The sequence below is a fragment of the Gracilinanus agilis genome, chromosome 1, assembly GCF_016433145.1.
Source record: "Gracilinanus agilis isolate LMUSP501 chromosome 1, AgileGrace, whole genome shotgun sequence".
Classification (NCBI taxonomy): Eukaryota; Metazoa; Chordata; class Mammalia; order Didelphimorphia; family Didelphidae; genus Gracilinanus; species Gracilinanus agilis.
The window spans coordinates 219,971,261-219,996,856 of record NC_058130.1 but is presented as its reverse complement, the minus strand read 5'-3'; the positions used below and the strand labels follow the sequence as shown (position 1 = coordinate 219,996,856).

General features: G+C 36.5%; 1 protein-coding gene across 2 annotated transcripts in view; it reads right to left on the bottom strand.

Moving 5' to 3' along the window:
* Window positions 1-25,596, bottom strand: part of USP42 (ubiquitin specific peptidase 42) — a 45,540-nt gene that overhangs the window by 2,086 nt on the left and 17,858 nt on the right. Inside the window, exons 9-17 of one of the 2 annotated variants that reach the window (XM_044660188.1) lie at window positions 24,267-24,407; window positions 23,995-24,095; window positions 23,538-23,691; window positions 21,991-22,746; window positions 21,760-21,854; window positions 6,014-7,510; window positions 4,043-4,377; window positions 1,505-1,599; window positions 689-733 (exon numbers count right to left, since the gene is read on the bottom strand). In XM_044660188.1, coding sequence (XP_044516123.1) covers window positions 695-733; window positions 1,505-1,599; window positions 4,043-4,377; window positions 6,014-7,510; window positions 21,760-21,854; window positions 21,991-22,746; window positions 23,538-23,691; window positions 23,995-24,095; window positions 24,267-24,407 — 3,213 coding nt within the window. In that variant the 3' untranslated portion in view covers window positions 689-694. The remainder of the gene's footprint in view (window positions 1-688; window positions 734-1,504; window positions 1,600-4,042; window positions 4,378-6,013; window positions 7,511-21,759; window positions 21,855-21,990; window positions 22,747-23,537; window positions 23,692-23,994; window positions 24,096-24,266; window positions 24,408-25,596) is intronic. The other variant, XM_044660194.1, reaches the window with a different exon arrangement.

Below are 25,596 nucleotides of genomic sequence, written 5' to 3'. Positions count from 1 at the left end.
AATTCCTTTTTTCTCCTTTATATATCATCTCATCTCATTAGCTCATGGTTTAAATTTTGATTTATGAAATCTCTATCATGGGAAATTAAAAGTACCACCACCTTCCCACCCCCTACACTAAAATCAAAATCAGACTTGAGGATCTAAACAAAACTGAGCTCTGCTGCCATCCAGTGCCTTCTAGAAAATCTAACAGCTGTTGGGGGGGAGGAGGCGGGGTTGGTTGGTTGCAACAACTTGGACTCTGGTTGAGAAGTGCTAACCTAGATGCATTAGGCTTTTACAAGGATGCTGCCTGTGTGTCTACTGGGTGATCCACTTCTCTAAGGGACAGTTTTCCACTGTGACTGCCAATGTCCAATTCTTGAAAATTCAGTGGAGAAAAGGAAATGAACTAGTTTCTAGTCATTGCCTTTTTCTGGGTAAAATTCTCTGCCATAGTTATACCTAGTTTAAAAAGCAGCTCCCTCAGACCTCATTTTTTGGCAACCCTTATCATCTGCCTTTTCCTCGGTCATAGTAAGAGTATAAGAGCCCACACAGTGAAATAATGAATAAAATGAATGCCGCCACCTGGGCTACCTATTATCTTCAGTCACAAGAACTGCAGCTACTGCCTTCCTCATTATAGCTCTATTTTTGTTCATTTCAAGACAAATAGCCATATACAAATATGAAAACAGCTTACCGGTAACTAGTGTATTTTTTCTTTTGAGGATGAGTTTTCATTCACCTAGGAAAAAGTAGGGGGTGGGAAACATTTTTATAATTTGGTTTTATGAAGACTTAGTCACCCATGTTACACATTTATGTGCAGTGATAACATTTTTCAATCAATCACCTAGCTTAATGCTAGCTGCAATAACAGACCCTTTAAGACTTTAAACAAGTAGTTACTGACAATTAGTAATCTATTTTATAAAACAATTCATTTATTTCCTCTTTCAAAAAATCCACAAAGGCTAAAAATCAAAACTTTTCTTGATGGTTTAGTGGGTTTGAAACCAAAATTTGATTGCCCCCATGGAAGAAATGAAGGACAGAATATGCATTTCAAATAACAAATTGCAATGAATTGTAATAATACAGATCCCAGGTCAAAAGTCATTCATCACAGAAGCAATTTAACGTCCTCAGAGAAAGATTCAAAGAAGCACAAAAATGGTCCACGTGCCAGGATGAAGGGCTTAAAAAACCTGAAAGGCAGATAGCAAGAAAGAGAAGGTCCGTTCCTCAGCACAAAGAAAAGCCTCTTTGTCACTGCAAGGCCCAAGTTGGCCAGATTCCCTTCCTTAGCCTGGACAGGACCAGAAAAGGCGCACTGGTGTCAGTCTGGGTTTCTACCTAATGTTCTTGGCTACAAACCATATCACCAGTTGTAATTAGATTAAGAATAACATAAGATTAACATCTTACAAGAAATGCAAAATTTTTCCTTTTAAAATGCTCTGATCCATGCTACTCAATAAGAAACAAAAATATTTTTGTTAGTATTTCAACATACTTTCCATCTAGATTCATCTGTACTTGTAGAACTGTCATCCAACTGTTTACTGGAAACCTTCTGACTGTAGTCCTTATGAGAGGGGAGGTCTTTAGCTGAAACATGAACATTTTTACATTGGTGTAGAATTCCTTCAAGTCAGTGACATGATAAGCAGATGAACAAACTCATCTCCCTGTTTCCTGTTTAATAGTGGCATACTAAATCGCAGGCAAGAAAGGAATCAAATGAGTTCCCTGATCACTAACATTTTCCATTTTAATATAAACTCAGCAATTAAGTTTGTTTTTAAAAGAAAAAAAATCTGCTTCAGCCTTCATTTTTCAGCTAGAGATTTTGATCTGCCATATGCTCTCCATAAACATCTCTGCAATAATCCCCTGGAAGCATCTTCCCAGGAGAAGTTACAGTGAATTTTCTGTATATTATGTCCTGGTCCTCTGTAAACTATGTAACGGGTTTGTTTTTTTGTTACTACCCTTTACATTATATTACTCAGTGATCAAATCCTCCTAACTAGACTGTTAGTCATCCTCTTCGAGCACAGAGAAATATGTCTTCTATTGATTTTGTAACAGTCGCCCAGCCCTGATTCCTGGCACACAAAGCACAGAGTACAGTAACAAATCCATCTGTGGCACAGCTGAGAACAGAAAGAAAGCAAAATAGCCTTTGAGCAGCCAAAATAGTTATCACAAAGTTCATGCATCTTGGTCATGGAGAGGTACCTCACGCCCATACTTGAGCCTATTTATTGTCAAATTACATATACTATCATTCTAACAAGCTTCATTATATGGTTTCTAAGCCACCACAGAATAGAAGCAGCAACTTAAAAAAGGATAAAGTGGGTGTTACAGGTAGACATATCGACAATATCGAAAAGTGGAAGCTAATAGCATGGAGAAAAGGAAAAAATATAACAAGCAGATACAGGAAATAAAAAAGCACAGCAATCTGGGTCCATTAATAGAGCAGCAAATAACCCTACCTACCTCAAGAGGCCCTGGTGGCATCACTGGAGTACACACCACACTATAATTAATTGATGTTCCTAATGATAGTTCACTGTCATCACAAAATGGTTTAAACACTGGTAACTATGTTTTGGCAGCACTGATAAGAGAGCAGGTTTTGAAACCAGGAAGATCCAGGTTCAATTTCTGCCTCTAACAGGCCCTGAGCAAATCCCATTAACATCCCAGGGCTCTAGGTGACTGAAAACCGGATGTTGCAGAGAAGGTGCCAACCAGCTTTGGTGGCCTGAGTTTTGACATTGAGAAGTTCTCTGCTCCACTGAATCACAGATCTAATTCCTACTGTTAATTCCAGGCCATTTAAGGTGGCAAGGTAGCATGTAATCAATATATATCAGAAAAGGGGCTCTTCACCTTTTTGTGTATTACGGACACCAAGGCAATCTAATGAGGCCTCCAGTTGCCTTCTTAGAATAATTTTTTAAAACTCATAAATGAAGAAAATGATAAATTTCAGCTAGAGATTAGTGAAAATAAAGATGTATTTTTTTTTCTATCAAAGATTACAGACCCCTGAAATCTACGTATTGACCCTAGGTTAAAACTTCTACTTTAGATGAACCTGCATAAGAGAGCTAAAATTTTGGAAATTTTTGGTATTTTAAAGGGGTTGGCCTTCGGCTTATCTGAAAACATCTTTTATTGACAATTATTCAGTCCCTGAAGGTTTTGTATAGCTGAAGTTTTGCTACACATGAATTTTCAATAAATGCTTGTGGTTTAGGAGTGAAAAGAAACCATATACACAGCAACTATATTATATTGTACAACTCAGCAACAAACAGGTTAAAAATCACAAAAGAAGACTCTCTTCCACAGAAAACAAATCTGGTGTGGCAAAGAGGCCAGTGAGATAAAGTAGGCCATTCTGACAATGGGCACTATCGTGTGGTATAAGACCTGTAAGAGTTTAAGGAACCTGAGGCTATAATTCTTGGTTCAAACCCCCAAAGCAGTGATCTACCAAAGATATAAAATCCAAAGAGTAATAGGTACAATAGTAGTTCCAGTAACCAGGAAGGAAAAAAAAAAAAAACATACAAGAACACTGACCACAGGCTTAAAGCAATTTTTAAAAGGCCAATAGCATTGCCAAATCATTCTGTCTTACCCCTCTCTACCCACTCCCCCCCACCCCAGTGACTTAGTTAAACACACATGCTCACATGACAGCTATACATAGGCACGAATATAATGATGTGCTCCTTTTTACAGCTAAGTTATAATCTAAGGAAATGTTACTTCAAAGAACTGTTTTATTTTGATGGTTATTCATTTATCACTATTGCTATAGCACCAGGAGTTGTTAAAGAAAGCACAGGAACGACTGAAGAAGATGAAGAGCCTTCTACTAGCCCACATTATGAAAAGCAACTATTTCGTTTTTCTAGACCTATTCAATATCGTCATATAGATACCTAACACGAGCACTGCCTAAACAGCTATAGACTTTAATTTAAAATAAAATTCTTCATTCTTAACTCCTAATGTTTCCCCTTACCCTGGCCATACTCAGCTGGGTGACATTTATGATCCTGGCTTTCCATTCTTAAGTGTTTGGTTTTCTCAGGGTGATCATCATCTTCCTCATGAGAAAGTTTATTAGATTTCTGGTAGTCCTCAGATGGCAAGCCATCTTTGATGGGAGATTTGTCCTTTTTCTCCCAAGTTTTGATATCAGTCTCAGAGCAGGAAGTTTTGAGTACATGAAGATCTGAATGTTCAATATAGTCCTCTGATTTTTTTGCATGTTTCTTCTTTTTCTTCTTCTTCTTTTTGTGTTTGCGAAGGTCAGCTTTGGAGTTGGCTACAGAAAGATCCAAATCCTGATGATGCCTGCAGGAATTAAAAGTCAGAGTAAAAAAAAAAAAAAAAAAAACAACCAAAAAACAAACCCCCAGAGGAGCCTGGTGTGTTAACAGTGTTAATAAGTTAACCTTATTGAGGACACTAGCTGAATTCTGTGGTTGCATTAAATGTGCTTTTATAATGATAATTTGAGAGTTAACTGGGATATATAAGGTAGTCGGTCTGCTAGGTACACCAAATGTAACTACCAAAAAAATCTGATTTTCTTCATCATTGGTTACTATGTTCTATGCCTAACAAAATCCATTCTACCAAATATTTCGATGCTTTTTCTTGAAACTAATAGTAACAAGGAAGACAGCACTGAAGGCTGCTTTGCCTAAAGCTTCAGGTATGTCCAAAAGCATTATTTTAATACTACTGCACTCTGCCATCTGCCTGCCATTGTTGTGATTATCTCTTTATAAAATTTCAAGTTTTAAAGTTAATGCTAGGGCAGCTAAGTGGCTCAGGGGATAGAATGCCAGGCCTGGAGTCAGGAGAACCAGGGTTCATATCTGACCTCAGATACTTCTTAGCTATATGACCCTGGGCAAGTTACTTAAACCCAATAGCCTCTACCTTACTATTCCTTTTGCCTAAGGATCAATTCTGAAACAGACAGTTAAGGTTAAAAAAAAAAAAAAAGCAAGGCTAAGTCAAAAACAAAGCAACTTTTTCACTTATGCATTTAGCAAAATGTATGAAAAGGTCACTTTACACTTTACACTTTCAAGAACTGTAGAAAACTGAGCTATTTTTTCAAAAGTTTCACATTCCTCAACTTGAATCTTGAATCAGTCTTGAATCGAGAGAGAAAAAAGGTAAACAAAAAGTCAAAGAAACAAATGACATCTCAGATCATAGCTTTGAACCACTAGACAAATGTCAAAAACACATCATAGTCTTAAAAAAAAAGTATGCATTTGCTAATAAAGTAGGATTCAAGACTTTTCTCCTATGTTACTCAATATATAATTTTGGATAAAAATTTTTTAAAAAAAAACCCACCCTTAGGAAAGAAAATGTTTACTTAACATACCCACAGTGAAGAATAAGGACTTCAAAGCTATCATTCCATTTTCTATAAACAAAAATTCAAATTTTTCAAAGTAACCTGTAGATTTATTTCCAGTGGAGTTGTAGAAAATCAACTAAATTAAAGAGCCTGTGGGATTCTAGAAGGTATTGTAGCTTTCTCTGAAATGAGATGGCAATTTCATTTGAAAAAATAAGGTTACTGGGGACACCTGGGTGGCTCAGGGGACTGAGAGCCAGGCTTGGAGATGGGAAGTCTTAGTTAAATCAGGCCTCAGATACTTCCTGTATCCCTGGGCAAGTTACTTAACCCCATTGCCCAGCCCTTATCACTCTACACAGTACTGATTCTAAGATGGAAGGTAAAGGCTTAAAAAGTAAATAAAAAATAAGTTGTGAAGTTGTATCATCAAATTTGGCTTTGTATAGTTTAAAAGTTGTATTTTGGGGGATTTCATAAAAATATACAAAATTATCAAATTTATTTAAATGTAAGATTCTTTCACTCTTTGTTAAATTAGGTCAAAAGAAGATGACCAGCCACAAATGAATTAATAAACTTTGTTTAAAGAAAACTCATACTTACTTGCAGCTTCTTGCTCTATGTTTGTCTTTGGATTTCTTTTTCTTTTTCGATTTTTTGTGCTTCTTTACTTTCTGCTCTTCTACTGGCTCATTTTGCAAGGGTTTGGGGATTTTCTTTTCTATGTCACTGTCACTATTTTCTATGCTATCATATTTCCTTTTCCTCATTTTCACAATTTCATATTCATGAAATTGACTACAAAGATTTGAACTGTTTTCAAGTGCAATTTTGTCATGAGAATATTTTTCAGGATGTTGAGGAAGAGATGAACAATGGGAAAGGTCTACTTTATTACTGTTCAAGTGATGCCTTTCTTTCTCTTTAGGTGCTGGCTCATGAACCCATTTGCTTTTATAATAGTCCTTGTGTGATCTACTATTGTACTGACTTGCTTTGTCATATTCCCGATCACTGTGAGATGGCTTCCACTCTCTACCCTCCCTTGAAGAATAAGGATAATAATCACTATAATATCTATATTTGTCCCATCTTCTCATTCCATCTGGATAATATTTCTCCCGACTCCAAGATCGTTCACTTTTAGAATGATAATATCTACCCCTTTCCTGATCAGATTTTCCTCTACTTCTGGACCGATAATGGTTATGTTTTCCTAAGGATCTACTGTCAGGGCTACTGTTTTCATTATGAAAAGGTTTATATTTGCTTCCATTACAGTGTTCTGATTTGTGGCGGCCCTTTTTGGTCCTCTCTTTGCTATAGGAGACTCTTTTTTTGTAATAATGGGTCTCTGTTTTGCTCCTGCTTTGCTTTGTTCGTTCTCCACTGGAAGAATGATCTCTTCGGTTATGGTGATGCCCTCTGTCCACTTTTCTTGGGCTATCACCTTTTTCCTTAACTGGAGAATTACTCTGAACTTTTTGTCTAACTTTATTTTCTTCACATCGTTCACTATTACTTTGTTCAGTACTCCCTCTTGAATAATGATTCTCTACAATTTTATCTAACTGAGTGGTAGACAGTTCATTAGCAGACATGTCTATACTTTTAGAAAGGTCCTTTGTTTCTTTGCATTTTTCAGTACTAATAAATACTAAGAGTTTATTACTATCACATTCAGTGTCAAAATTATTTGAGGGAGTTTGGCTCAATTTTTCCACTGTGTCCACTGGTGCAGAGTTCAGTGAATTCTCCTTTAATGTTCCCTTTACTTCTTGGGGTAATAGGAGCTTTTCATCTGTGAAATTCCCAGGATCACACTGTTTGGGAAACTGATCATCTCCAATGGCTTTCTTGTTAGCATTACAATAACTAATGACATTAGGAATAGACTCTTCTGTTTTTGCTATAATACTTTCAGGAATTTCTTCTTTGGTAGCAATGACATTAGGATCTGAGGGTGGAAAGTTATTCTTTATTTTGCAGCTAAGACTTGAAGTAACTTTCTCTAGTTGTTCAAAGGAAGCTGAACTGTTGCTACCAACCACAAGTTCTGTACCATGTTCTTCTTCAGGTGGTTTCTCATTTCCAGGTGAACTACACCAAAATAAAAAGAAAAGAAAGGAGGAGAAGAAGAAAAAATTAGTTTGAAATGAAACATCAAACAAGCTCAAAAAGCTATTGCCATAGAATCGAACAAGAATACACATTTACAAAGAACATGGGCACAATTATATTAGTTTTGAACTAAAAACTTTATGCTCTTAGGGAAAAACTATTTAGAAATATCTATTTATAAAATATACTATGTTACAGGAAAATATGCTTAAACTCAATGTAAGATCTATCATCTTTGGATACCTCAAAATTTTAGTAACAAAATTCTACCTAGGACCATCCAAGTTTGGGCCACAATAAATTACAGAATTCTATTCTTTCCAAATATCCTTTGATTCCTACTCAAATTATTTTCAATTTGTAAATTATGCCTCTCAGAAAGGTCAAGTGAACTGAGGTGCAAATTCTTTTCACTTTCTCTAAAGCTCTAGGTCTCTTGACTTTTACCACAATTTCAGAGATAAAGTTCTCTCCAATAGCAATGACTTATACTTCATTGAGTCTGCAATCTCATTAATGTGGGAACTCCTAACAGGAAATCACTTCTCTTCCTATGTAAGTTCTATCCCTGACCTCTCATAAATTTTTTATGATATACTTAGGACCCTCCTCCAGACTTCCTGACATCATATAAATACAAATGTGTCATATAGATTATTATCTTGCCCATGTGAGTAGTTATCTTTCACATTTTGTTTTATTCTTAAATTTCATTTTATTTTTTCAATTAAGAGAAAGGAGAAAAACAAAAACAAAGCCCTTGTAACAAATATGCATTGTCAAGGAAAACAAATTCATAGCTTGGCCATGCCCCAAAAAGTCTTAATCTGAACACAGAATTTATCATTTTTTCTCTAGGAGATAAAATGTATCCTTTGTCTTATGTCCTCTGGAATTATGGTGGATCATTACACTGATCAGTTCTAAGGTCTTCCAAAGTTGTTTTCCTTTATAATGTCACTGCAGTACATATTGTTCTCTTGGTTTTGCTCACTCAACTCTGCATCAGTGCATCTAATCTTCCTAGCTTCCTCTAAAGCTACTGCTTTTGGAGGCAGCTAGGTGGCTCAGCGGATTCAGAGTCCAGCCTAGATATGGGAGTCCTGGTTTCAAATCTGGCCTCAAACAGACTATGTAACCATGGGCAAGTCACTTAATCCCAATTGCCTAGCCCTTACCAGTACCAATATACAGGTTCTGAGACAGAAAGTAAGGGTTTTTTTTTTTAAATTGCTTTCATGATTTCTTATAGCATAATTGTATTTCATTACATTTATAAGCCATAATTTGTTCAGCCAATCCCTAATTGATAGGTAGTCCCTTAGCTCCTAATTCTTTACCACCAGCAGAACTATGGGTATTTTTAACATATAATAATAGTAATAGCTAACATTTGTATAATTGCTAAGCACTTTACGATTATCTCATTTAAGCCTCACAACTCTGGGAGGTAGGTGCTGTTATTATCCTCATTTTCCAGATAAGGAAGCTGAGGCAAAGGTTAAATGATCTGACCAGGATCACAGAGCTACTAAGTGTTTGAGACTGGATTTGAACTCATCTTCCTGACTTTAAGCCCAGTACTCTGTCCATTGCACTACCTAGCTAGCCATTTCCCTTTTCATCCTTGCCCTTTTTGATCTCTTTGGCCTAGTAGTAGTATTGCTAAGTCAAAGATTATGCACAGTTTACTGACTTTGGAAACAAAGTTTCAAACTGTTTTTCAGAATGACTAGACCACAGCTCCAACAGTAAATTAATGTGTCAGCTTTCTCACAACTTCTACAATGTCACTTATTTTCCTTTTTGTTAACTTTGCCAATCTGAGAAGTGAGAAGAGGAACCTCAGAGCTACTTTAATTTGTATTTCTCTAATTGGTGATTTGGAGCAATTTTTTTTTCATATGCCTAATGACTGCTTTAATTTCATCCTTAGAAATCTACCTGTTTCTATCATCTAACCATGTATCAATTGAGGGAATGGCTCTTCTTATTACACGTTTGATTCAGTTCCTTATTTAGCCCAGAAATGAGATCCTTATAAGAGAAACCTGCTGCAAGGTTTTTACCTCTACTTATCTGTTTCTCTTAATTTTAGTAGCACTGGCCCTATTTGTACAAAAACTTTTAAAATGTTATGTAACCCAAATTGCTCATATTATCTTTCAAGATCTTCCCTATTCCTTCTTTGGTCTTCCTCAATTTCTTCTTTGCCCTTCTGTGTTAATGACACCTTTATATCTAAGCTGTCTATATCCTCTTGTTATATGACTGGCCCCACCTTCTCGGATGACAGCCTATATACCTGTTCTCTTGCACAATTCTTCCCTGATAACAGGTTGGCTATATCCACCAAATGTACCCTCTGTTACCCATTAGATGACATGCAACTTTAATTTTCAGAGGCTGAAATGTTTCTTTTCTAGAAGCCATAGAGTACCACAAAAGTATACTATTGGTTTTTTAAAAGGCTGAAATCTTTATTTCAGGAAAAATCTTGGAGTCACTAAGAGCACTATACCTATTCCAAAGGCAACTTATTTTACTGTTCCACTTGAATTAGACTGTGAGCTCCTTAACAGCATGGAATGTTTGTTGCCTTTTTTGTATCCCTAGAACTTGGCCACAAAATGTACTTAATAAATATTTGATGACTGACTGATGGGGGCAGCCCCAAGCCCCCAATCACAGTGTTATCCAAGAAAACTAGATCTATGGATTGCCCATCCAACTGCATATCATTATCTGGATGGCACATATTCTTCATCCTCTTGGTTTTTTTCAGTGTATATAACCTGAACTCCTTTGAATGAGTATACGCCTCATTTAGAAGGTGACGTAAGAGCATTTCTTACATTCTTCCAGTCAGCACAATGTCATCTGCAAACAAGTGCACTGGGAAGATCTCACTGTCCTGGATATCCTCCATGACAGTGGCAAACTCTTTCAGTAAGCATGTCTCCCTGCCTTGGACCCTATATGATCATTAATAGCCAGCAGAGAGAAGAACAAAATTATCTCTGTTGATACATCTTTCAAGGAATCTTCTATAACTTTGACATGTGCATTGCAGTAATCTTGTTGGTAAAGAGTACTTAAAGCAGCATTTTAATCTTCTAAAACAATAGTCAATAAACAGGCCCAGTATAGGCAAAACAGTGTGGTATAGAGCCAATCTTGGGGCCAAAACCTGTCTCTGACCCATACTGACTATAAGAACTTGGGGCAAGTCTCTTAAATCTCTTGGTGCTCTAGGCCAGAGGAGTCAAATCAGAATAAAAGATAATTTGACATCACTGGTCCAGCCTCTATATTGCAGAGAAGGTGCTGATTGCACTGGTATAAAGAATTTTTTTTCACCCAAAGGTTTTCTATAGCAATATAATCACAGTTTCTTCCCTATTGTGATATTGGAAATTTGGAGGTCCTTGAAAAACCTACACTATCCCTATTGTCAACAATAAATAGTATAGTGGGACTTTTGAGACTGTTAAGATAGAGTCTGCTATAGAATGTCCTTTGCAAAAGTCTGCCTATTCCCCAAGGTTCAGTCTCGGCCCCTCATTTATTATCCTCTACATTCTCCCTTGGTAACCTCATCAGGTGTGATAGATTCAGTTAACCATCTGTATGTAGAGGATTCCCTGCCCCAAGTGCCTACTGAACATTTTATGCTGGATGTCCTGGAGATAGCTCAAACTCAACATGCTCAAAATAGAATTCATTATTTGGTCTCTCACTTCCAAATTTCCTTAATTTTTGTAAGATGAGTGGGGATTGTTTCCTTTTTCTGTAATAGTATCCCCAGCACCTGGCAAAGTTTATAGCCTTGACTCTTCACTCTTTTCAAGCCACATATACAGTCGCCATCTTCTCTTCTTTTCACTCACACAGCTTCTACCCAAGTTCGGGTCCTCATCACCTCTCACCTAGATTATTGCAATGCCTATTAGTCAAATTTTCTTACCTTAAATCTCTCACCATTCCAGTCCATCCTACAGATGCTGCCAAAGTAATTTTTCCTTAAGCCCAGATATGACCACGTGACTTCCCCACTCAATTGATTCTAGTGGTCTCCTAATGCCTTCAAGATAAAATATAAACCCCTCTGTTAAGCTTTCAAAGCTCTACACAACCAGGTCCCAACTTGTTCTTCCAGGCTCATTAGACATTATTCCCCATGTGCACTGGGATCCAGTTAAACTGGCCTTCTCTATGTTCTTCGATTATAGTCCTCCACCTCCTATCTCTCTCTGGGTCTCTGCATGGGCCAGTAATGCCTCATGCCTGTAACATACTCTTCTCACCTCCAACTTAGAGAACACATTTCTTCCACCAAGACACAGCTTACACACCATCTTTTACTTGAAACCCTTTCTGATTCCTCCAACTACTAGTGTCCTCCCATCACAACCACAACAATAAGTAGTCTTTTATACTTATTCCATATACTCTTATACAGGCAGCTAGTTGGTGTAGTAGACGGAGCACTGGGCCTGGAGTCAGAAAGATTCATCTTCCTGAGTTCAAATTCAGTATCAGACACTTACTAGCTGTGTGACTCTGGGCAAGTCAGTGAACCCTGTTTGCCTTAATTTTCTCACCTGTAAAATGAGTTGGAGAAGGAAATGGCAAACCATTCCCATATCTTTGCTGATAAAACCTCAAGACATGACTGAAAAATGACTAAACAACAAAAATACTTATACATGTATTTCTCTCTCCCTGTTCAAGTGGCTCCTTGAGAGCAGGGATTGTTTCATTCTTTGTGTTTGTATCTCTACCATCCAGCACAGTGCTCAGCACATAGTAGGCATTTAATAAAGGCTTGATGATTGTTGTTTATTGATAGTTTTATCAAGGATGCCCTTTATGGATGTTCTTTCTCTTTAAGAAAAAAGGCATCCTGAATATTTTCAGATTATTCACCTTGACAAGATATCCACATTTAATTTCCCTTTACTATAATTTTTCTAAAATTCCTATGCTAATAGTATGCCAAGAAAGTATAAACTTCACACATTTCTTCATGGCATCACATGTAAAATCACATGTACATCTTTTACTATTGAGTTTGCTGCACATTAAGTACAATCAAAGCTCAAGTCAGACTACATTATTTCAATATTTATGAAACTGCCTTGTATGGGAATAGTTTTGTACAATTCATAAAGCATTTATACATACACATTATATCATCTGATTCTCACAAAAATTTGCAAAGCAGGGCAGAAAACGGAAGCTTATGGCTATCAAGCACTTATCTGTGGTCACATGACTGGTAACTAGTATATCTGCAACTAAGCTTTAGACTTTTTAACTCCTCCTTCCATTCCATTCTGCTGCCTAACTATTTTATCTTGAAATTAAGAAAATCAATCACATGAACATTACTGGTCGGCACATTTATCTTACCTAAAAAAGAACTGTGTTCAAAAGGCAGTTATTATGCCCTACTGTAAGCAAGGTATTATATAGAATCTTCGAGCCCTAGGGCTCAAAGGGAAAAATGTCTCCTGCTATAAGATAATTTATATTCTACTCAAGGAGCAAAAAGCATATTCACAGATACTATAACCTAGGGAGTAAAAGACTGCAAAGGGGAGATCATGAATATTTAAGAAGAGAGAACACTGACAATCATGGGAGTAAAGTCAAGAGATGACTATATGATAGAGGCACCCAAGTCCCAAATATTGGTTCCTCAACTTTTTATCCCTCTACATTTGCTGAGAAAACCGAGTTTTTTAAAAAGTTCAAGCTCTAGGATGCTACAGTCTTTGGGCTCTGGATACCTTTCCCATCTCAGAATGGCCCCAAAGCCTCCAATCTCCAGAACTACTCCAGGCCAGTAAACTGATCTTCCATTTCTTTTTAAATTTCTCCTCAATACTCTTCCCCCTCAAAACCCATCAGATGAGGGTTGAACAGAGTTGGGAATAGGCAGTTCTAATAATGAGCAGTTCAATTTTGGAGCCTGTGCTTACACAGTCTCCCATATACCTGTTCAACAGAGAAATTATATTGATTTTCTGACATCCCCATAGATTGGCAGGATGTTATGCTAACTAATGCTTTTTTTTGGTACTTTTTACCATGGGGTCTCTAGACATAGTGTTAGGCTTGAACCTTACATACCTTTACTGTCAGAAATTGGCTCAATAATATCACATAGTACTAGATCTCCATCCTTGCTAGGTCTTAGACTTCAAGCTGTTCTAGAGCAAGGCACCTACTTCTTATCCCAGGAATAGCAAGGATACCACAAAACATCTTGAGCTAGACCTGTGACTTCATTGTTGTAGCAAGCTCTTAATATAGAAACTCTCCATTGATGCAGATTCTTCAACTCCTCAGTAATTTATAGTCTTCGAGAAATGCCTGGCTGTAACTACATATCAGCATTATATATTCACCACAGATGGATCAAAACCCTCCTCTTTTCAAGTCTTAAGTTATTGCATGTACTTCAATACTTTAATCGATCTTCAACCTCAATGATACAGGTGCTCCTTCTAATATTAGACCACAAACTAGACATCTTTTCAAATTGTAACTCCTGTCCATGTCCTCCCCATAAATACTTTATGGAAGGTCCACCCTAAGTGCTGGAAGCTTACTTTAGACCTCCTGATACTATGCCAATGCAGAATGAGGGTTGTTCAAGACTTACCTCTCACTCTTGAGTACCAATCTTCTCTTAAGTTATACATCTCTTCTGATAACCTGTTTACCACTCGGTTCTGCCCAATTCTTTGTTAATAATATATTTCAGCCTACTTGCACCCATCATGCACTTTTTGGATGCTTTCTGAGTAACTCATAACTTTAATTGTTGAAAGACTGTTATTCCAGGACTCAGTCATATTAGCACTACAAAAATATTGGTCATAAGAAATTAGCTTTAGTTTCAGGGGAAAGCTTGGAGTCATGAAAAGACCTGTACAATGTTCCAAAGGCAATCCATCCCATTCACCTCCTCTGGTTTCAATTCTGGGACCAGCTCATTATCCATCCATGGTTCTGAGTTGTCCATTCAATGGTATATCATAGTCCAGGCAATAGACATTCTCTATCCACTTGATTTTTCCTAACTGGATAATGTGAATTCTATTTTGCCTCATGAGTCTTTATCATATGTCAAGGATTGCTACAATGAGTATAATGCAATTCATAAACAAAACAATCAGGAGAAAGATGGGCATAAGTCAATAAATGAATCCATTTTCCAGTCATTTAAAAAAATGATGTGGTCTGTAAAATTTTTAAAGCATTTCTTTTCTTATCTCAGATACCTGGAACAGTAATCCCTTAATTCCTTCAAAACTATATCATCTCCAAAATGTACTTTACTTTATAAACTTGGCTGAGTCCAACTGCACTCTCCATTTTTATTTTCTTTAATGCCATTACAACTTCAAGTGACATATCCAGAATTGTGATGTTAGAGCTAGAAATTCCTGTCACTGATGTAGGAAAATAAGTATATTATTGAAATCTTGACTTATCTTTTCCATTAATTATCTGCTCATTATGCTTCATTTTATTCTTTGTTTTAACCCTTACCCTCTGTCTTAGAATCAATAGAGGGTATTGATTCCAAGACAGAAGAGTGGTAAGGGCTAGGCAATAGGAGTTAAGTGACTTGCCCAGAGTTACATGGCTGGGAAGTGACTGAGACCAGATTTGAACCCAGGACCTCTTGTCTCTGGACCCGACTTTCAATCCATTGAGCCACCCAGCCACCCCTGCTTCATTTTATTCTTAAATATCCTCAGAATTTGGTTAAGTTGGATTTCTAGTTAATCTTTCTGTAAATGTTTTTTCTTCCATTCCTTCTTATTGTCTTATAAGGCATAATCTTCTACTATCCTCCTCACAAATGAGTTTCTCTCCTAGGCTGGTATTGCAGTTGGTTGCCATATCTCTCTACTTGGCAAGGCAATCATATTTGCTGATAGGTTATTTTTTGTTTCTTCTGGTTTCCTTGGTGAGATTAATGATTTTTACATTGGTTAAACTTCCTTAAGGAGTAGAAGAGACTGTGCCAATATCTGTTTTCTTATCCATCTCCCATCTTGGAGCATATCAACAGCTCATCTAAATAGATCAGGCTGGAGTTACATCAATTGTATGCCATGTATTTTAATCTTTATTCTTTCCTATAATTAGTATTGATTTTTGTCTTTGTTCTGGTAAGTTGAAAATGGTTTGTATGTAAAAAGAGCAGATTATAAAATGACTTCTGCATCAGTAACCAATTGTTTGTCAATTCAAATAAATTCCATTTTCTTCTTTTTAGTGATGTTACTTACTGTTTTGCCACATTAAGCACCTTTCAACTCTCTTAAAGAAAGTGTTCACTTTATTCATGAGGCCTCTGTAATATCTACAATTCTCTGGCCTCTGTCATTTCTTACTCTTGAACCATGTTTTTCCATTTTTTTTCTTTGCTGTTCCTTCCTATGTCAGATTTTATTGAAGTCATTAAGCACTAAAGCATGTACTCATTTAAATTAATGAATTATTTTATATAATGTTTCTCTACTTTCTCCCCCCGTGTAAGAGTCACAAGCCCATGAGCTGCAATTGTCTTCAGTGGTCTTTTTGCAAATGCTGATTATGAGGCACTGCTTATCATCGGATGACCCATGAAATGATGTTTCTTGATATCTTAGGATAGTGGATAAAAAACACTCTACCAACTCTTTTGCCTTCCTAAGAAGAACTGATAAGCTATCCTTTATTTAGTTGTGGTTTTTTTTTTTTATTTCTCATTATGATTGAGATGATTTAGTGCACCCCAGTGGTATATTCACTCAATTCTTGGACAAGGATTTCACATTTAATACAACCAATAGAAAAGTTAATGTTTATAGAGGGTTCAAAACCTATAATTCTTAGCAGAGTCCACCACCTTTAACTGCAATTGTCACAATTAAGGCAGAAGCAGGGACTTTTGTATTTTTCCTTTGTTGCATGGATAACAGCCAAAAATTTCATGTTATTCTGAATATTTTTCTTTTCAAAGTGCTTTTTAAATCACTGAGATGAACTATGTGATACTTTTTTCCTCTTGGGAGAAAATGAATATATATCCACAAAACAAAAAAGATAATAGGGGAAGGGAAACAGGGGACACTCAAGACAAAGATCAACCAAGGTAAAGTTTGCAACAATACTTATTCCTAAATAATATGGATAAGATAGTTATTTTAGGGGGCAACTAGGTGGCAGTAGGTAAGAATATTGAACCTAAAATCAGGAAAGCTTCTCTTTCTGTGTTTGAATTTGGCCTCAGACACTTACTAGCTGTATGATCCTGGGCAAGTCACCTAACCCTCTTTGCTCCAAAAAAAATCATTAATTAATTAAAAATTGCTATTACACAAAAAAAAATTGCTATTACAGAAATTCTTTTTGGGACTCTAATTCACATTTTCCTTTTGCTGTTTTGTCTTCATTCTCTTCTGTTTGTATCTTGATATTTTTGTCACCATCGCAGTTTTTACAGGCAGGTTCTTCATTTGTTGTTTGCTTATTTTTCCAGCCTATTTCTTGACTTTTTATTTTATGTTAAAGTTGGGCCCTGCTCCAGGAGTGGAGGGAATACTGTCCAAGCTTCAGGTTTCCAGTGCTGCTATTTTCAAAGCTGGTTCTTGGGGGTTGCAAGTTTTCAGTTCTTCCAAAGTAGTATGGGTCACTAATCTTGTGCTTTGTGCTCTGGTCTGTGAGTGACCCACAAACACTCTTCTACCTTGGAATTATGACCAGGTCCCCTGTTCTCCTGTAACTGCAAGGGCTTTTGCTCCTTATGACCCTGAAACTGTGACTCTGGCTCCTGTTTTCCTGTGGTTGCAATTATCAATGCTCCTTTCTGTCTTAGCCCTGAGACTTAGGGCCTCTGCTTCCCTATCAGTGACCACATAATCTTTTCCACCCTGGAACTGTGACAAGGATTCCTGTTCCTCTGGGGCCACAAGTGCTAGTGCTCCTCCTCACCTTGGGACTGTGACTCACAACTGTGTATGGGCAATGAAACAGGGTCCTTCACCCAGAGCCAGCAAAGAATCTCCTGTAATTTTTTTCTGATTAGTTATCCAACCCCCTACCATCTGTTCATGAAGCTGTCACCTCAACTGATATGGCCACCCATAAAGTCTGTTACTAGCTTTCTGGGGTGCAGCCTCTACTGCACCAGCCTCCAGACCCAACCAAAACTGGTGACAGATCTTTTCTGTTAACCTTCCAAGTTGTCTAGGGATCAAAAACTGTTTTGCCCTGACCTTTTGTTGGTTCTGCCACTCCAGAATTTGATTTGAGGTGTTATTTTAAAGTTGTTTGGAGGAGGATTTGGGAGAGCTCAGGTAAATCCCTACCTTTACTGCACCATCTTCTAAGATTGTTATTCCTGAACCATGTTATATTCTATGATATGCTCTGGGGAAGGAGGCCTGGAGTTGAGTGAAAGGAAAGTCATCATTATGAGTCATGAAACAAGTACTGTTATTTGTACATTTGAGGTACATATGACTACTCTAAAATTTATAATTTGTATTCCATAATCATGATAGCATGGGTGCTGGCCTAAAGTGAAACCCCACAACATTAACTTGGAGCATAAGCTGGAAGGTGTTAGAATCATTTTGCAAAATCAAAAAAATTATTCAAGTGAGAGGAGTAACTTTTAAGTACCTCAGGTGACAAAGGAATTACTGAAGGGATGTACTAGTTAAAGATGGAAAACAATTACAAAACTCACTTTGCAAACAATACAGACTGGAATTAGAATCACAGTTTATCAAAGTAGAGAAGTAGAATAGACCTTAAAAGCCATCTATTCACATCCCTTTTGAATGAATTCCTTATATGGCATCCCCAACAAGTGATCACCCACTTTTCTTAGAACAGTTCCAGAGACTACTTATTACACCTTTCAACACACTTAATTTTAAGTTAGTAAATTCTTTGTTAGAGTAAACTAAAATCTGTTTCCCTATAGTTTCCAGTAGTCCTGAAGAAAGAAAAATTACCTAGAATAAGTCATTTATCTTTTACATGATAGCTTATTAAATTTCTGAAGACATATATCATGACTCCTCTATGTCCTCTCTTTTACAAGTTAACACCCCTAAACTCTTTTGGCCATTCCTTATTATACAATATAGTTTCAAGTCCCATCACCATTCTGTCCAAAAATGAAAATATATTTTGACTTTGCTCTCTGCCAATCTCAATACCCACCCCAAAAAAATCTTAATACCCCAATCAGGTTTCCAAACCCTCTCTCAAAGAAAAAAATCATAATAAAAACTGCTTTTATTTGCAGATACCTTTGGGAAGAATAAACTGTTTTCATTGAGGGATATGATTCGAAACTGACTGGAATAGCATACAAAGAATGTGATGTTGAGATCTCAAAGTTTTCAAATATTAGCTGTTTTCCACTAGAAACTGGTATACAACTTCTTTCTTGATGAAATATTATATTTTACCCAAAAGACATCTGACCTTCTAGCAAGTAAAGCAAACATTTTTGTCTTATTCTGAGATCTTACTAGCTTTATTGGTCATTGCAAATGGACTTTTTAAATTTTTTATTCTCTCTCCCTCTTGGAAACAAAATTTAGTATTTGTCAAAATTCCTGCACGACATTAGGCTCTACAATTTACTTTTGACACTTTTGAATAGTATGTATGCTATTTTCTTCCAAAGTGAAATTAAAAATCATAAAATACAAAGTCTGGAAGTGACCAAAGAACCAATTTTAACCCGTTCTTCTCAATTCTCCTCCAACTTAATGAAAAAGAGGAAAATGAAGCCCAGAAAGGTCAAGTGACTTGCTCAGGGTGACACAGCTAGATAGAACCAAAGTGGGAATCAGAACTCGTCTCCTGTTTGCCATTCCATTGCTTTACCTGAAATGCTACTGCCATGGCAGTGGAAGAAGGCATTAACGACCCTCCCCGGCTTTCTAAAGAAGCCCTAGTGATAAATACTCAACTTGTTATGTTGACTGATTACAATATTTCCTTTTTGAGGTATATAATTTACCAGTCTCTACCCTGAGGAGATCAACTTTGCTCAAGTCTAACTTGTTTTTTTACTTACAACTCAGCCTTTCATGATGTTCTGTTGCCTTAAAGAAGTCTATTCTACCAATATCCTCTTAGAAACTTGGTATGAAATCTTTAGCTTGCCCCAGAACACCAGCTAGCAACATTAAAGTTTGGAGTATCCTTTAGCCTAGTCAGTGGTCCCTCCAATACAACTTTCATTCTGCTAGAATTAAGTTAAATTTATAAGGAAGGTTTTTAAAGGTGAAAAGATGTATTCAGATTTTATTTAATTTCTGGTATAACCATTTTGCAATCCATTACGCTGGATATTTGTGAATCAAATGAAATCATATTTTAAAAGTCCAAGCTGGGGAGATAATCATTATTAAATAATATATTCAAATTAACAATCAAATAAAGTGAAGAGAATATCCTCCAAATAAAGAGACAGTGAGAGGAAAATATATTTGACCAGGAACTAGGAGATTTAGATTCTGTGTTTAGCTACAACATATCTATGTGATCTTGGGTGAGTAACTTAATCTCTTGATCCTCAATTTCTTCATCTCTAAAGTAAATGGGCTGAAGTAGACCATCTTTATAAAGGTCTGAACTTCCTGAGCCAATATTCTTTTATTCTAAATAATGTACCAATTTGAAATAAATCACCACATGGTACCACTGAAAGTGGCAATTCACCCTAAATAGAAGACCCCTTCTGAGAAGTGTTTCATTATTAGTTATAAGACATATGGTATAGATATTTATATTATTATTCAAGTTCTACAACTTCTTCAATATTTTAACTGGTACCACATCAATTAAGAAAAATGTTTGAGGGCAGCTTGATAGAACAGTGGGTAGAGTACAAGATAGGAGGCCCTGGGGTCATATCCGTTGTCAGACACTTCCTAGTTGTGTGATCCTGGGCAAGTCACTTAAACCCCCATTATTGTGTACCTCTTACCACTCTTCTGCCTTGGAACAAATATTCAGTATCAATTCTAAGACAAAAGGTAAGGGTTTTAAAAAAAGGAAAAAAAATGTTTGCCTTACATAATTCTCCCTCCTCTACTTTTTCTTCCTGCTCTGAAACAGGAATTACTACTAGTAACAGAGACTTCTTCAGAGAAGACAGAGTTTGAGGAGAAGCTAACTCCTTCTGTCTGACTAGTGGCTTGGAAGATTGACTTCTCTTTCATGTCTCAACTACTTTCCACCCATCTCCTTCCTAGGGAATAGAGGACTGCCTCCTCTCCAGTAACTCTCTAACACTGGCGAAGACAGTAGAGCAATGAATTAAGAGTAATAGCAGCGCTTGCACCAGTTTTTCCCTGGATCAAAACTGCTTAAGTTTGAAAGCCTACTCTAAAAAAAAAAAAAGTGCCTTTTAATCACCAAGTAGTAAGGAATTACTGAAAAGAAGTGTTAGAATATCTAAGCTTGATAACTTCAAGGATCTATACTTTTGGTCAGTGTGATAAAAGCTCTAGTGATAGATTACACTTCCTCTATGACTAAGATGATCTTTAAGAATTGCTGTGGCCGAAAAATTCATCACCTTGTGGCCAACCTGGTAATGAATATACCAATATTTCTGCCATTGACTGCTGTATAACTCTTTGGCAGTGAAATGGCAGGGAAAATCTCAAAGATTTATGAAGGGTGGTAGGCTGCAGATGCTTCCCCTCACACTCTTGTCCCCACTGTTTAGAGTGAAAATACCTAAGAGAAAATGGGGGAAATTACACAAGTAAATATGTTACTTAAGTAAACAAATGTACTATTATTATTAATGATGTACTATGATGTTATATCCAAAACAAGGACATCAACCACAATTACAATTGAAAAGAGGAGGCTATTTGGGGGAAGAAAACACTAGCCTGAATGAGTCTAATTTAGATGGTGTATCAGACCCATAAATTAAGAAAACTCGAAAATGTGGCACACAAATACTATATCCTTAAAAAATGTTCTAAGTTATTCCATGATTAAAAGATCATTTCAGGAAATCATGTGCAGATCAGTTAAAATGCATGAGAGGCATAGCAATATTAATAAAGTGAAAAAAGGCCGCTAACATTTGTTTAAATACTACAAAGCTTTAGTACCTAATTAGATTCATGATAAAGGACTTTCATTCGGATGGTTTATTCTTATATTACCTTATATCATCAGTCAAGCTTTTTAATTTGTTGCTGAATCTGAAAGACTCTACGATTCTATCTTCTGGAAGTGGAGGCAAGGGAGTAGGCATCAACTAAAATAAAAACAAAGCATCTCTTTAAATACATCAATAATACAATCCTTTTTATCTCTGTTGGTGTCTGAATTACCATTACTGTTAAGTTTAAAACCACCAATTTAAAATGTGTAAACTGATGAGGCATGCTCACCTTTCCATGTAATCCATTTGTCTTGGAAAAGGGATTTTCTGAATGTTTAGCAGGTTTGACTTGGCAAGTGGGATCATCAAATGACAGTCCATTTTCTTTAGGGTCACTATTCTCTATACTATTAGCACCATTTACTGTCACAGTTTCTGGCAGTTCATGATGAGAAGCCTCATCATCTTCAGCATCTTGACAGGAAGAACAAGTGTTTGGGAGCATACCAACTCCATTTCCAGTCAGTAGTCCATTAAGAGGTTTTGCATGGCCATTCTCCTTACCCAGTCCCTTTGACTCCTCATCAGATTCTTCTGAAGACTCTGCACCATAAGGGACCAGCACACTGGAGGTGAGCTTGGACTTGCCATTCATTACTGGCTTGGAACAAGATTCACTAGGTGTGATCTGTTTTGATACTTTAGTAGCAACTGACATTGTCGATGCATTTGAGGTAGATTGTAATGCAGAAGAATTAGTAATGGTAGATGAGGGAATGGACTTGCTGAGGTTTTCTAAAGAACTGTTGTGAAGATTAGGTTGAGACTGACCTTGTCGAACAGGCAACTTGTTATGAATACTGATAGTAATTTTTTGCTTCTTAGGAGGCTCAGGAATAATTGAAGGTCTGTTAACTGTCCAGTTTTGAATAGAAGTTGAAGCAGGAGCAGGACTTGCTCTGTTTAAATTAGAACTACTAGCACTTGCCACAGAACAACTTGGAGTTTCTTTCAATGGTCCAGTCCCATTTAAGTGATTAGAACTCTGTAAACATCAAAAGCAATTGAGTATTTCAAACACACACACACACACACACAGATGCAGACACACATATCTAGGCCCAAAGCTGTATCCATTTACATGAACTTTTGATTTTACATACTTTAAAAAAACTAATGAGAAGCTTAACAGATAAAAGTATCATCTCTTCTCTTTCATCTCTACCCCCTTAATCTCTCTCTCCCTCCATCTAATTTCCCCTTCTTCACTCTTCTTCCATTCAGCACTCTTCCTCTCTACCCCCACATACATCTACCCATGCACACATACTCACAATCACAAAATGTATTTACTTCATTTGGACAAATATATCTTTCAGTAGGGGAGCCAGCTACAGAGGACAGAAAGAATCAAACTTTGTGTGTGTTTTATGTGCGTATGTGTACATATATACACATAATATTATATGTATAGACTATATGTTTAGCCAAGTTTTCAACTGTGACAAGAAGGAAAAAATGCCTCCTGATGCTTGGGCCACAATTATCTTCTTTGGAAGACAGAGGACCCTTTACCGTCTAGAAGCAACTTATTTCCACTCATCTACTTAATCATATCACTAACATATGACACTGGGGAAATGCCACCCAGGTATGAAATAGACAGTTTGTACTTCCTCTCCTCCCCCCCTTTTAATAGCTAAAACCTAACTAATTTAAGAACTCTGCTCATGTACACATTTTTCAGAGTTGAAAGGATCTCATTGGTCAATCAGTTCAGCCTATATATTAACAAATAAACAGCAAGGAGTTTGTACTCTACCTATAAAATGTTACCTTTATCATATGAGGAGGAAGCTGTGGTCCAATAAAGCCTGATACAGTCTGTTTACTACTGACTACCCGTTGATTGATCACTGGTCGAGGAGAAGACTGTCCTGGAGTATGAATGGAATGAGTGTGTTCACCTCCATTTTTCACATCATGGGACCTAGAAATGAAAGAGGGAAACTATTTTTGTTACACTGCAAAGAACAATAGGGCTTCTCCTTTGAAAGAAACTACACATTACTATACAATTTCTATGTAAGAAACCTGGATTAAAGGTGTGGCAATCTTCTAAACTATCCAGCAACTGACTATTCAAGTAGCCTACTAAAAGACAAAAATTTTGATAGCCTTATTTCAGCCTTGGCCCTACTTACCTACCAGTAAGATAATTAAAAAGTCAGTACTTTAAAATCATTAATTTCAGTGGATTGATAAATAGGTATTTTATTTTTAATCACAGTACCTGATATAAAAGAGGACATAAGCCTGCTGATTAAGCACTGATCTGATGTCACTGGTAGAAACAATGGAATCATTCATCTGGTACCACTGTCCATTACTAGCCTGCAAAAGTAAATGAAATGAAATCTTTACAGTGGCTATAGGTAGATAGGAATAAAACACGGAAGATAGGATAATTCACTTTAAAGAAACAGAGCTGAAGGGGAAAAGATCATAAAGTTCCCAAGTAGTTCTTCAATTTTTTAAAATAAACTCAAGTGTTTAAAGACTTACCTTTATGTAACAGTAGTAATGACCAGCATGACAACTAAAACCCGTATGCACTAACACTGCATATAGAACATAAATAATTGGTTCTCCATTAGGTTGAGACATATATGGTCGAATATCAAGATACTCAGGATATTTCACATCCTAAATAAAAGTGGGAAGAGAGAAAAAAGTCATTTCTGAATGCCCATTTTTACTTAATAACTTTAGCACAATTAAGAAAGGATAGCTCTAATAACTCTCTCAATTAAAAGTACAATGAAACCCTTCAACAGTCCTGAAGAAGGGGGTGAAGATTAACACTTCCCTTTTAGGCTGTGTTGTTATATCAAGGGCTTAATAGATATAATTGTGTGATTTGTTATTTGACCTCTGAGTTTATGCAAATCTGTGTTAAAAGTTATAATTCTACTGCATTTATCCCCCCTTTTTCAAAATAAGATTCCATAGAGATTAAATGAATTTTCTGAAGAGCAATGTTATAGTCATGATGAAAACTCCTGTGTTTTAGTCTCCTAAAAAATGAGTGGTCAAAAATTAAGTAACAATGACAATAAATTTTTGATTATTCATAATCTAATCATTTTCCTTCTCCCTCCTGCTGCCTACCTTTTGATCACTTTATTGCTCCTTAGCACGTCCACCAGAGGGGTGGGAAGGAGAAGGGAAAGAAAGTGAAACTTAAATCAGTCAATGTTGCTACTAGTGAGAAACTCAAGTAAAAAAGACTTTGGGAGGGAAGTAGGTTTAATAAAGTATGGGAATTTACTGTGAATTTCACTTATCTAAGCTCTCCTTGTCTTCTCCTTAACTTCTATAATGGAAAGCTAACTATAGGCTAAAATGCAGATGATAGTTATTAGTTCTACCATAAGTAATTATCAAACAATCAAGTTAACCAAGTATGTACTCTCTGAATAAGTAATTATCTAAAGTATACTAAAGGAAAAATAATGAGGTAGCATCATGGGTAAAGCATGGGACCTGGACTCAGAGAGAAATGACCAAGTTCAAATCATGCTTCAATTAGTAGCCATGTGACTAGGAAAGTCATTTAACTTCTCTCAGCCTCAGTTTCCTTATCTGCAAAATGGGGGTATTAACAACATCTATCTCCCTAGGTTGTTGTGAGAATCAAATGAAATAATGCTTATAAAACACTTTGCAAACTTTAAAATTCTATATTATTAACAATTATTGTTATTGTTATTTCTGTAATACTGTTTATTCTCTCTCCCAGTAGGCTGCAATGAATCCCCTACACTATAGGGACAAAGAAAGGACACAGAGATATCAAGAGACAAAACAATTTAGTTACATGTTACTGTTAGTC